Source organism: Capra hircus, chromosome 5 (genome assembly GCF_001704415.2).
Source record: "Capra hircus breed San Clemente chromosome 5, ASM170441v1, whole genome shotgun sequence".
Taxonomy (NCBI): Eukaryota; Metazoa; Chordata; class Mammalia; order Artiodactyla; family Bovidae; genus Capra; species Capra hircus.
Genome location: NC_030812.1, coordinates 72,771,488 through 72,784,098, shown reverse-complemented (window position 1 = coordinate 72,784,098; position 12,611 = coordinate 72,771,488). Strand labels below are relative to the sequence as shown.

At 41.5% G+C, this 12,611-nt stretch overlaps 1 protein-coding gene across 17 annotated transcripts in view; it reads left to right on the top strand.

The window, feature by feature from the left end:
- Window positions 1-12,611, top strand: part of RBFOX2 (RNA binding protein, fox-1 homolog 2) — a 293,314-nt gene that overhangs the window by 83,668 nt on the left and 197,035 nt on the right. For all 17 annotated transcript variants that reach the window (XM_018048241.1, XM_018048244.1, XM_018048239.1 and 14 more), the window contains exon 2: window positions 3,423-3,473. In XM_018048241.1, coding sequence (XP_017903730.1) covers window positions 3,423-3,473 — 51 coding nt within the window. The remainder of the gene's footprint in view (window positions 1-3,422; window positions 3,474-12,611) is intronic.

The window sequence follows — 12,611 nt, the reverse complement described above, 5'->3', positions numbered from 1 at the left end:
ATGGATTCAAATGTATTCTTTTTAATGGCTGAGTAATACTCCATTGTGTATACGTACCACAGCTTTCTAAAAAATGTGGAATGCTTCACGAATTTGCGTGTCATCCTTGCGCAGGGACCATGCTAATCTTCTCTGTATCATTACAGTTTTAGTATATGTGCTGCCGAAGCGAGCACTTGTTTTCTTTTAAGTGTTGTATGATTTTAGGTCTAGGATCTGTCTTGAGTTAATTTTGTATATGGTGTAAGACAGAGTTCCAGCTTTATTCTTCAACACGTGATATCCAGGTGTTCCAGCACCATTTGTTGAAAAGGTTATTCTTTCTTCTGTTGTTTTTCTTGGCGCACTTTTTAAAACTCAGTTGGTCATAACTGCAAGGGTTCATTTCCGGACTCTTAGTTGTACCTCATTGGTCTGTCTGTCTGTTCCTAAAAGTATTACACTGTTTTGATTACTGTAGCTTTGTAATGTGAGCCCTTCAACTTTATTCTTTCTCATGATTGTTTTGGCACCTATCATTTTTAAAGGCAGTTATCTTTGATGTACTTTCTTTGGGAAGACAATTTATAAGTGTCCAAAATAGAGACTTAGGAATAAAAAAAAGAGAACTTGAATTGTCTATGAGTCAGCAACTGAATGTTTAATTTGTTTAGTCGCTCAGTCGTGTCCGACTCTTTGTGATCCCCATGGACTGCCGCTTGCCAGGTTTCCCTGTTCTTCACCATCTCCTGGAGCTTGCTCAAAGTCATGTCCATCGAGTCAGTGGTGCCATCCAACCATCTCATCCTCTCTCATCCTCTTCTCCTCCTGCCTTCAATCTTTCCTAGCGTCAGGGTCTTTTCTAATGAGTCAGCTCTTCACATCAGGTGGCCAAAGTATTGGAGTTTCAGCTTCAGCATCAGTCCTTCTAATGAATATTCAGAATTGATTTCCTTTAGGATTGACTGGTTTGCTGTCCTTGAAGTCCAGTTCAGTTCAGTCACTCAGTTGTGCCCGACTCTTTGTGACCCCATGGACTGCAGCATGACAGGTTTCCCTGTCCATCACCAACTCCCAGAGCTTAGTCAAACTCGTCCATTGAGTTGGTGATGCCATCAAGAGTCTTCTCCAGCACCATGGCTCAAAAGCATCAGTTCTTTGGCATTTAGCTTTCTTTATGGTCCAACTCTCACATCCATGCATGACCACTGGAAAAAACACACCTTTGACTAGATGGACCTTTGTTGGCAAAGCAATGTCCCTGCTTTTTAATATGCTGTCTAGGCTGGTCATAACTTTCCTTCCAAGGAGCAAGCATCTTTTAATTTTGTGGTTGCAGTCACTATCTGCAGTGATTTTGGAGCCCAAGAAAATAATATCTGTTACTGTTTCCCTCTCTATTTGCCATGAAGTGATGGGACTGGATGCCATGATATTTGTTTTCTGAATGTTGAGCTTTAAGCCACCTTTTTCACTCTCTTCTTTCACTTTCATCAAGAGGCTCTTTAGTTCTGCTTCTCTTTCTGCCCTAAGGGTGGTGTCATCTGCATATCTGAGGTTATTGATACTTCTGGCAATCTTGATTCCAGCTTGTGCTTCATCCAGCCCTGCATTTCACATGATGTACTCTGCATAGTTAAATTAGCAGAATGACAGTATACAGCCTTGACATACTCCCTTCCCAGTTTTGAACCAGTTTGTTGTTCTATGTCCGGTTCTAACTGTTGCTTCCTGACCTGCATACACATGTCTCTGGAGGCAGGTAAGGTGGTCTGGTATTCTCTTATAAGAATTTTCCACAGTTTGTTGTGATCCACACAGTCAGAGCCTTTAGCACAGTTAGTGAAGCAGAAGTAGATTTTTTTTTTTGATTATTGAACCTCATTTATTTATTTACACATTCTTTTGAATGTCCAGCGTGTGTTAGACACTGTACTTGACTGTGGGGAAATCATGATGAATAAGACATGGGGTCTATGCAGGGAGCTTAAGTTGACACCTTGCTTTCATGTTTTTGAAAGGAGTGTGTATTTTTGATGATCAAAGATGTAGATAAAATCAAAGCAGATGTACCATTAGATGGAAAGTTCACTATCTCATCATAAAAGAAGGTCCTGTCCGTGAAAATTCTTCTTAACTTACCTTCTGCTAGTAGGAGTGGAAATACAAATGAACTGAAGAAGAGGATGCATATCTTTGAGGCAGCTGTATCGAGCACCTTGAAAAAACGACGGAGACACTGTTTTCTCACTTACATCTTTATGTGCGTGTGTGTCTCCTCCCGTTTTAAGGTTCCCTTGGAGGCAAGGGTCGTGTTTTATGCATCTTGCCTACTCTGTCAGTCATCTAAACAGTCCTTTCAAAATACAAGATATTGAATGTATGTAAACTGAATGACTAAATGCGTCAAGGAAGCCATTAGTGAGTGCTCATACTGTATGACCTTATACTTAATCAGGGTTTGCATAGCTTCTGTTGGTTACCATTCTGGCCCTCAAGAATCTTGATTTAATGGTTAATGTGAAGATCAGACACTCGGTATGACGTGGCTGTGTGTGTGCTAAGTCACTTCGGTTGTGTACAACTCTGTGCAATCCCATGGACTGTAATCCGCCAGGCTCCTCTGTCCATGGGCTTCTCCAGGCAAGAATACTGGAGTGAGTTGCCATTCCCTCCTCGAGGGGTTCTTGCTGACTGAGGAACTGAACCCGTGTGTTTTATGTTTCCTGCATTGGCAGGTGGGTTCTTTACCACTGATGCCACCTGGGAAGACCTACTCAGTATGATACACCTTTAAAAAAAAGGTGGATGAAATTATAAATAATATGGAAAGTAAATTGTGCAAATAACCTAATAAATTTAACACATATATGTATTAGGAGTCACTTGAGTCCATAGGATGTAGGATGGTAGAGGAAGTCTGGAACAGGGGCAAAACTGAAGGAAGGCAGACGGATAGAGGGAAGGGTCAAAACTTGTCCAGGTCAAGAGACAGTTCTTAGTAGGGGTGATGCTGTCCCCTTCCCCACGATGGTGCTTGTGGAAATATGTGAAGGTTTTTCGTTGTCCAGTGTTTGGGAGTGCTACTGGCTTTTAGAGTTCAGGGCCAGACATGCTGGAGTCCCATAGTGTGAAGTTAGGAATTGATCTGCCCCAAACCCCTGGAGTGCTCTGTTGGAGAGGCACTGAGAAGCAAGCATTTCGCTGGTCGAGGAGGAACACAGTGCTTCGTGGACAGTGCTCCTAAGCAAATACTGTTTTTCGTTTGGTTTTGGTTCTTCTGCTATCCTGCATGCTGAACTTAGAGATGTATGTAGGTAGAGTGGAGTAGAGCAGTGGCACCTCAAGAACTACTGCGGGAAGGTATGTCTGGTCATTTTGGGTGCTTCTGATGACTCTTAACACTTTTGTCTTACGGTTTTCTTTTCTTTTCTTTGTCTCAGAACGAGCCTCTGACCCCAGGTTATCATGGATTCCCAACACGGGACAGCCAGGTTGGTATAAGTTGTTTATAACTCAGATGTGGTGTGTGTGTCTTTTATCTAAGAATGCTACATGATAGAGAACATTTCCTGGAATTACTTATTTTGGAGAGTGATTTGGTTAGTTTCAGCAATGAATTTACATTAGCAATATATAAAACATATTTCTTAACTTTAAAGGTATTGTAATCACATTTTTCAAATTGTGGATATTATAGGGGGAAAGTCACTCAAGCACAGTTGTGATTGCCTTTTTTTTTTCTTTTACAAGCTACATGATAATGTTTTTAACCTGGTTTTCTTGATGTCTCATGATTTTGTGTTGGACTTGTCTGTTTATTCCCAGCCACTTAGCCCCTGCCTGCACAGATATTTGGAGTCCCTGTGGTAATCAGCAACAAGAAAATTCCATTCTTGTTCCTGGGGGAATTCAGCCTTATGGTTTTAATCGAGGAAATTTCTGCTGTCTTTCTTTGTTAGATAGGGAGGATGATTGGAGAAAGCCCAGGCCCCATTTGTGGGTTAGAGCGAAACTGTCTCCCGCCAAGACATCCTCAGTAAGGTTTAGGGAAGGGTATAAAATGCCTTCCCTGTTTATGTGCTTTTTGGATCTGGTGAGGCGGACAGAGTTAGGGTAGAACAGGTTAGGCTGCCTCAGAAATGATGTAAGACACCTTGCCTCTGGAATTTACCTCCTGCTGTTTGGAGATATTGATACTCTTCAGGAGATTTAAAAGGGTAGCTCCTAGAAATATCTCTGAATTTCTAGCCATCATTTGTATCTTTGAATGCCTATCCACTATTCCTTATCAGTTTAGAAGTGTTGTTGATATATATTAGTTCAGTTCAGTCGCTCAGTTGTGTCCGACTCTGTGCAACCCCATGAACCGCAGCACGCCAGGCCTCTCTGTCATCACCAACTCCCAGAGTCCACCCAAACCCATGTCCATCAAGTTGCTGATGCCATCTAACCATCTTATCCTATGTCGTGCCCTTCTCCTCCTGCTCTCAATCTTTCCCAGCATCAGGGTCTTTTCAAATGAGTCAGCTCTTCGCATGAGGTGGCCAGAGTATTGGAGTTTCAGCTTCAGCATCAGTCCTTCCAATGAACACCCAGGACTGATCTCCTTTAGGATGGACTGGTTGGATCTCCTTGCTGTCCAAGGGACTCTCAAGAGTCTTCTCCAACACCACAGTTCAAAAGCATCAATTCTTTGGCGCTCAGCTTTCTTCACAGTCCAACTCTCACATCCATACGTGACCACTGGAAAAACCATAGCCTTGACTAGACGGACCTTTGTTGCCAAAGTAATATCTCTGCTTTTTAATACGCTGTCTAGGTTGGTCATAACTTTCCTTCCAAGGAGTAAGCATCTTTTAATTTCATGGTGGCAGTCACCATCTGCAGTGATTTTGGAGCCCCCAAAAATAAAGTCAGCCACTGTTTCCACTGTTTTCCCATCTATTTCCCATGAAGTGATGGGACCGGATGCCATGATCTTCGTTTTCTGAATGTTGAGCTTTAAGCCAACTTTTTCACTCTCCTCTTTCACTTTCATCAAGAGGCTTTTTAGTTCTTCTTTCTACCATAAGGGAGGTTATTGATATTTCTCCCAGCAATCTTGATTCCAGCTTGTGCTTCTTCCATCCTAGCATTTCTCTTGATGTACTCTGCATATAAGTTAAATAAGCAGGGTGACAATATACAGCCTTGACATACTCCTTTTCCTATTTGGAACCAGTCTGTTGTTCCATGTCCAGTTCTAACTGTTGCTTCCTGACCTGCATCCAGGTTTCTTAAGAGGCAGGTCAGGTGGTCTGGTATACCCATCTCTTTCAGAATTTTCCACAGTTTCTTGTGATCCACACAGTCAAAGGCTTTGGCATAGTCAAGAAAGCAGAAATAGATGTTTCTCTGGAACTCTCTTGTTTTTTCCATGATCCAGCAGATGTTGGCAATTTGATCTCTGGTTCCTCTGCCTTTTCTAAAACCAGCTTGAACATCTGGAAGTTCACAGTTAACGTACTGCTGAAGCCTGGCTTGGAGAATTTTGAGCGTTACTTTACTAGCATGTGAGATGAATGCAATTGTGTGGTAGTTTGAGCATTCTTTGGCATTGCCTTTCTTTGGGATTGGAATGAAAAGTGACCTTTTCCAGTCCTGTGGCCACTGCTGAGTTTTCCAAATTTGCTGGCATATTGAGTGCAGCACTTTCACAGTATCATCTTTCAGGATTTGAAACAACTCAACTGGAATTCCATCACCTCCACTAGCATTGTTCATAGTGATGTTTTCTAAGGCACACTTGACTTCACATTCCAGGATGTCTGGCTCTAGGTGAGTGATCACACCATCATGATTATCTGGATCATGAAGATCTTTTTTGTGCAGTTCTTCCGTGTATTCTTGCCACCTCTTCTTAATATCTTCTGCTTCTGTTAGGTCCATACCATTTCTGTCCTTTATCGAGCCCATCGTTGCATGAAATGTTCCCTTGGTATCTCTAGTTTTCTTGAAGAGATCTCCAGTTTTTCCCATTCTGTTGTTTGCCTCTGTTTCTTTGCATTGATTGCTGTTAAAGCCTTTCTTATCTCCTTGCTGTTCTTTGGAACTCTGCATTCAAATGGGTATATCTTTCCTTTTCTCCTTTGCTTTTCGCTTTCCTTCTTTTCAGCTATTTGTAAGACCTCCTCCAACAGCCATTTTCCCTTTTTGCATTTCTTTTTCTTGGTGATGGTCTTGATTCCTGGCTCCTGTACAGTGTCATGAACCTCCATCCATAGTTCATCAGGAACTCTATCAGATCTAGTCCCTTAAATCTATTTCTCACTTCCACTGTATAGTCATAAGGGATTTGATTTAGGTCATACCTGGAGGGTCTAGTGGTTTTCTCCACGTTCTTCAATTTCAGTCTGCATTTTCTGTCTTATTTGGCAATAAGGAGTTCATGATCTGAGCCACAGTCAGCTCCCAGTGTTGTTTTTGCTGACTGTATAGAGCTTCTCCATCTTTGGCTGCAAAGAATGTAATCAATCTAATTTCGGTGTCGACCCTCTGGTTTTGTCCATGCATGAGTAGAGTCTTCTCTTGTGTTAGGGCTGTCCAAAGAAGTCACCATTATTAGACTTGTCCAATAATGCTCATTAAGGGATGTGCATTATCAAAATGCTAGACCAAGGGGCTGACCTAGTTCCCCTTCCTAGAACTTAATTAAATCTTATCAAAACCCCTGAAGCTGAGCTTAAAAACCAGGATGGCGCCGTAATCAACAATCACTATTTGAGTGCCTTCCAGATTTGGAAGTTTTGGCTCAGTTCTTGCATTTCTGGTGTTGAGTTGGCATCAGAGTGGTCCAGGTAGGGTATGGCGAAAAGTGGGGAAGAGAAAGTGCTGTTCCTCTCTGTGTTCCTCTCCCAGTGGGAACCCCATTGGCACTGAAGGTCGTTCCTTTGGGAGCTTTTGGTGAACGAGATGATCATTTACCCCAGACTTAAAGATAATGTAGAAGGTCTTCCTGTTTTCTTTCTGGTTTAGATTTGCCCTAGAGCTTCTGTAAGTTGTGAAATTCATGTCCCTTGATAGCAGTTCTATATCCTGGCCATATAACAGAAAAAGTACCATTGCCTGGAGATCTAGGCCCCAGAGATTCTGATTGAGTGAGTCTAAGATTGGGCTTAACCAGTCAGTTATTTAGAAATTCCTCCAGGTGATTTTTTCAGCCAAAATAAAAAACTACAACCCTCTCGGCTGCTTTGAAATGAGTGGAATTTTCTATTTCACCCTGTATTTTCCACCTAGGACCTTGAAAAGATAAGGGATCGTGGTCAGTCTCTGAATCTACTTTTGTATACTAACTCAAATATTTGCTTATAAAATGTTGCTTATTTTGGATATAGGCTTATTCTAGATATAGGAAGGTAAAACTAATTGAAGTTAAATATGGGGAACAGACTTATGAAGTTTAAAAGAATCTGAAAAGGTACTGCATAATGTGTCTTCCTGCGGGGATTACAGATCAATAAGGAATTAAGCAGAAGGAATTAAGAGGAATTTGTTAAAGCACAAAAAGTAGTCTCTGCTTAGAACTACTTAATTTTTCCTTTCTTTTGCAGCGGGACCCACTTCTGTAGGCTGCACATTTATTACTCATACTGTCTCTGCTGTGGCCTATGCAGACCTTTTTGCTATGGTTTAAAGCTGCTTAATTTACTTTGAGGCACATTCTGATGGTGACAGGTTTATTTTAGTTTAATTTGTTGGGTTTTATTTTGTTTTTTCTGTCTGGATCTTTGAATTAGAGACCTTAGTGTAGTGCAAACAGGCAAATATTGAATGGCTGCTGGTTGCATTTGATGAATACGGAATCCACATGAATCCTGTTAATTAATGCGCCTAACCTTGTGAACTCTCACTTTGTGCTCTGAGATTTGGGAGGCATTTATCAGTGTGAAACACTGGTCACCGAGCAGCCTGAGCTGGGCAGAAACTGAACTTGTGGTCTTTACACCTCCCGAGAGACCTTTGGCTCAGCACATCCGGAGACCAGAGAGTGGAGGTGAAGGTGAACTTTAATTATGTGAATCTTTATTTGCTTTTCCTTATTTCTTTTCATTTCCTTTCCAAATAAATAGGAACCATCTCCAGACAGAATTCCTGTCAGCATCTAATTGTGATTTTAAAAGAGATAAAAACGACAATCTTTTGACTCTTGCAGAGTGGGGCTTTCTTCAGTATTTTCTCCCCTTATCCTCACCACCACCTCTTGAATGGATAAGCAAGTATTTCCTTTGGAAAGATAAGGAAACAGACACACAGAGATTAAAGTGACTTATCCACGGTAACAATACAAGTTTGTAGCTGAACTAGCGCTGAAGTTTGTCCTCTGTCACTCTGTCCTCTGAGTGTCCTTTTCTCTATAGTGGCCATTATTGACTTACCAAAGGAAAATGTGGTCATGTGCAGTATTTCTGCTCACTCACTTTATTTATCTATCATTTGGGGGCTTCATAGATCCCTTAACACTGAACTATAAATCTTTGAGTCCATGACCCTGGTTAAGAATTATAACAACAAAGTTCCTTAGCACTAAGTAGGCCAGCATTTCACCCTTACGGTGACCCTTTTCACCCTGTTACACACACCCCTGGTAACACATTTGAATCAAAAACCTGAGAAGGAAAGGAGGGGAGAAAAATCCACCTGTCACCTTGTAGAGGTTTTCCTTTTTTATGCAGTTTCAGCTCAGCGTTCTTTCCCAGTTAGTTAACAGGCTTTCAAGGATTGCACTCCATTGCTTTTACAAAGCACTCCGAGCACATCACAGTGCTTGCTGATGTGGTCTCTCCGTGGAAGTGGAGGAGACAGACATGTTCCAAATTAGCAGAAGTGAAAACCTGCTCAGAAAGGCTGAATGTTTTATCTCAGGCATCGCAGAATTTTAGGTTGATGACACAGTGTCGTGGTTTAGATTCCTAGCTCTGTGATTTATGTGTATATGCACATGCTTATGATAGAGTTCCCAAGTGTTGATTAAGGCTGGAATATTTTGTGGGTTTGTAATGTTCTCTGAATGAGAGAATATCTGTGTGCATTGGCACCAGAGTTTTTATTCAGAAGGGACCTGGGAACAGCAGACTGATTAGAAGGGGCCTTAGTTCTGCATAGAAAACTATTTCTGCTAATGTTGTGTTTTTGTTTGGAATGGTTTTCAGGGGCCCCTAGGAACTACAGTGGGAGTCCTAAGCCTAGACCTTGCCTGTCACCTCTTGGTGCTACAGTGTTATATCTGCTGTAATTAGGGGGACTGTGTATAGTTTATCATTCAAGTTGGGGCAGTTTTGAGAGAGAAAAGGGAAGCTAGTGTCGAAATAGTCTGAGGCAGATCTTGATGAATGGGATGTATGGTCATCCTAGCTTTGATTGAAGAAATACAGTGAGTATCCCCTTAACTGGTCCCTGGAGGAGGGCATGGCAGCCCACTCCAGTATTGTCTCCTGGAGAATCCCATGGCCAGAGCAGCCTGGCAGGCTACAGTCCATGGGGTCGCAGAGAATTGGACATGACTGAGCAACTAAGCACCCCTTAACTGGGGTGATAAGGTTTGGGATTATGGCTTGGTGCACTGCCCACACTCGACCTGTGGGCATGAAGCGTTGCCATTCACATTGGAGATGAGAGCACAGACTCTTGGTTTCAGGTGTTGAATCAGCTAAGGAGCCGGAATGTTAGTCGGTCATTTTGCAGTTTACAGTGTGTGCTGCCATGTGTCAGTGTATTCAGTTTTGATCTTCACAGTAGCTCTGCTAGGAAGGTCAGGCTTTATTATCCCTATTTTGTAGCTAAGAAAACCAAAGTAGAGAATTTTTTTTAAGAAGCCCCTAGCATTACACTTCCTAGGAAAAGACTTTTTTTTAAAAAAATTATTTTAATTGGAGGATAATTTACAATATTGTGATGGCTTTTTCCATATTTCAACATGAATCAGCCACAGGTATACATGTGTTCCCCCATCCTGAAACCCCGCCCCACCTCCCTACCCACCCTGTCCCTCACTGCAGAGATTTTTAAATGAATTTCCCCTTATCACGTAGTCAGCGGCACAATTAGACTTGAGCCCTGGATCTTCAGCCTCTGTGTCTTGTAGTCTCCTCCTGTACTCTTCTGTCAGTGTTCTCTCCTCTTTAAATGGGGATGTTCTCATCCTCCTGTGGCAATTCATGTTTGGGAACGCATGTAAGAATTAAAGATTTTAAAATTAAAAAAAAATAAAAAATAAAAAAAGATATTACGGAATCTTTGGAGAATGTAACAGCACGAAAAGTTTTCATATGAACTGGAAGTTCCTTGCATAGCTTACCTGTGTCAAGTTTTCTTCCTATTTTGTTTGTTAAGATAACTTATGGTCTACAATTTATCTTTTTTTATTTTATGAATTTACTTACTTTTGCTTGCCGGCTACACTATGGACTATGATTGTGATTTGCTGTTTACATTAGAGAACACTGCTTTCCTGGGAGTGTCAAGGAGAACATGCCCATGAGGAATGAAATAAAGCTTCCTGTTACGATTTTGGATTTTTAATATAAAGAAAAGTAATGTCACAGTGTTAGACTCTGATTTTTTTAAGTGCTAGTCAGCGGCTCCTTAAAGAGTTTTTTTCCTTCAATTTTCTAAAAATCTGTCCAAGAGCTGTTATATGGACATGATAAAGTGATTCCGACAAAATGGGACTTTCAAAGAAGATGACAGATGTGACTGAGATACTTAGGGATTTAAATTTGGAGTAGCAGTCTTACTTTTAATTTAGAGGGAAGATTATAAATTTACATAGATTTGTATCCCCAAAGTATTTTCTTTCTTCTTAAGGATTCTTAATTTCCCCTTTTCTCACGTTACCTTTTTTTTTTTTTTTATCCCTGGAATGAACTCTATTTTTGTCCAGTTTTTCGCAAATGAACTTGGAGGGCTTATTTTGAGTGACAGCTGTGGGCAACAGCAAGTGCGTTTTCTGTCATGTTCATTTGCTTTGGTGGCAAAGAAACGATGGCTGCTTTTCTTTCCTTGGGGAGATTTGGAATGGAGGACATAGTAAGGGGTGTTCATGGTCTAGCTCAGCACTTTCAAGCTTAAAAAATATGGCAGTTTTTAGTAAACGATACCTTTCACATCATGACCCAGTACACTCACACATGCGCATACACAAACATAAGAGTTAAATTAGTCTCATCAAAATTACTTATCCATACTGTGTTCTTCATTTCAGTTCAGTTCAATCACTCAGTCAGGTGCGACTCTTTGTGACCCCATGAATCACGGCACGCCAGGCCTCCCTGTCCATCACCAACTCCCGGAGTTCACTTAGACTCATGTCCATCAAGTTGATGATGCCATTCAGCCATCTCATCCTCTATCTTCCCCTTCTCCTCCTGCCCCCAATCCCTCCCAGCATCAGAGTCTTTTCCAATGAGTCAACTCTTTGCAAGAGGTGGCCAAAGTATTGGAGTTTCAGCTTCAGCATCAGTCCTTCCAGTGAACACCCAGGACTGATCTCCTTTAAGATGGACTGGTTGGCTCTCCTTGCAGTCCAAGGGACTCTCAAGAGTCTTCTCCAACATCATAGTGCAAAAGCATCAATTCTTTGGCGCTCAGCTTTCTTCACAGTCTAACTCTCACATCCATACATGACCACTGGAAAAACCATAGCCTTGACTAGACGGACCTTTGTTGGCAAAGTAATATCTCTGCTTTTGAATATGCTATCTCGGTTGGTCATAACTTTCCTTCCAAGGAGTAAGCATCTTTTAATTTCATGGCTGCAATCACCATCTGCAGTGATTTTGGAGCCCAAAAAAATAAAGCCTGACACTGTTTCCACTGTTTCCCCATCTATTTCCCATGAAGTGATGGGACCGGATGCCATGATCTTTGTTTTCTGAATGCTGAGCTTTAAGTCAACTTTTTCACTCTCCTCTTTCACGTTCATCAAGAGGCTTTTTAGTTCCTCTTCACTTTCTGCCATAAGAGTCACTGCATATCTGAGGTTATTGATATTTCTCCCGGCAATCTTGATTCCAGCTTGTGCTTCTTCCATCCTAGCGTTTCTCATGATGTACTCTGCATATAAGTTAAATAAGCAGGGTGACAATATACAGCCTTGACATACTCCTTTTCCTATTTGGAACCAGTCTGTTGTTCCATGTCCAGTTCTAACTGGTGCTTCCTGACCTGCATATAGGTTTCTCAAGAGGCAGGTCAAGTGGTCTGGTATTCCCATTTCTTTCAGAATTTTCCACAGTTTCTTGTGATCCACAGTCAAAGGCTTTGGCATAGTCAATAAAGCAGAAATAGATGTTTCTCTGGAACTCTCTTGTTTTTTCCATGATCCCGCGGATGTTGGCAATTTGATCTCTGGTTCCTGTGCCTCTTATAAAACCAGCTTGAACATCTGGAAGTTCAAGTTGATGTATTGCTGAATCCTGGCTTGGAGAATTTTGAGCATTACTTTACTAGCATGTGAGATGAGTGCAATTGTGCGGTAGTTTGAGCATTCTTTGGCATTGCCTTTCTTTGGGATTGGAATGAAAAGTGACCTTTTCCAGTCCTGTGGCCACTGCTGAGTTTTCCAAATGTGCTGGCATATTGAGTGCAGC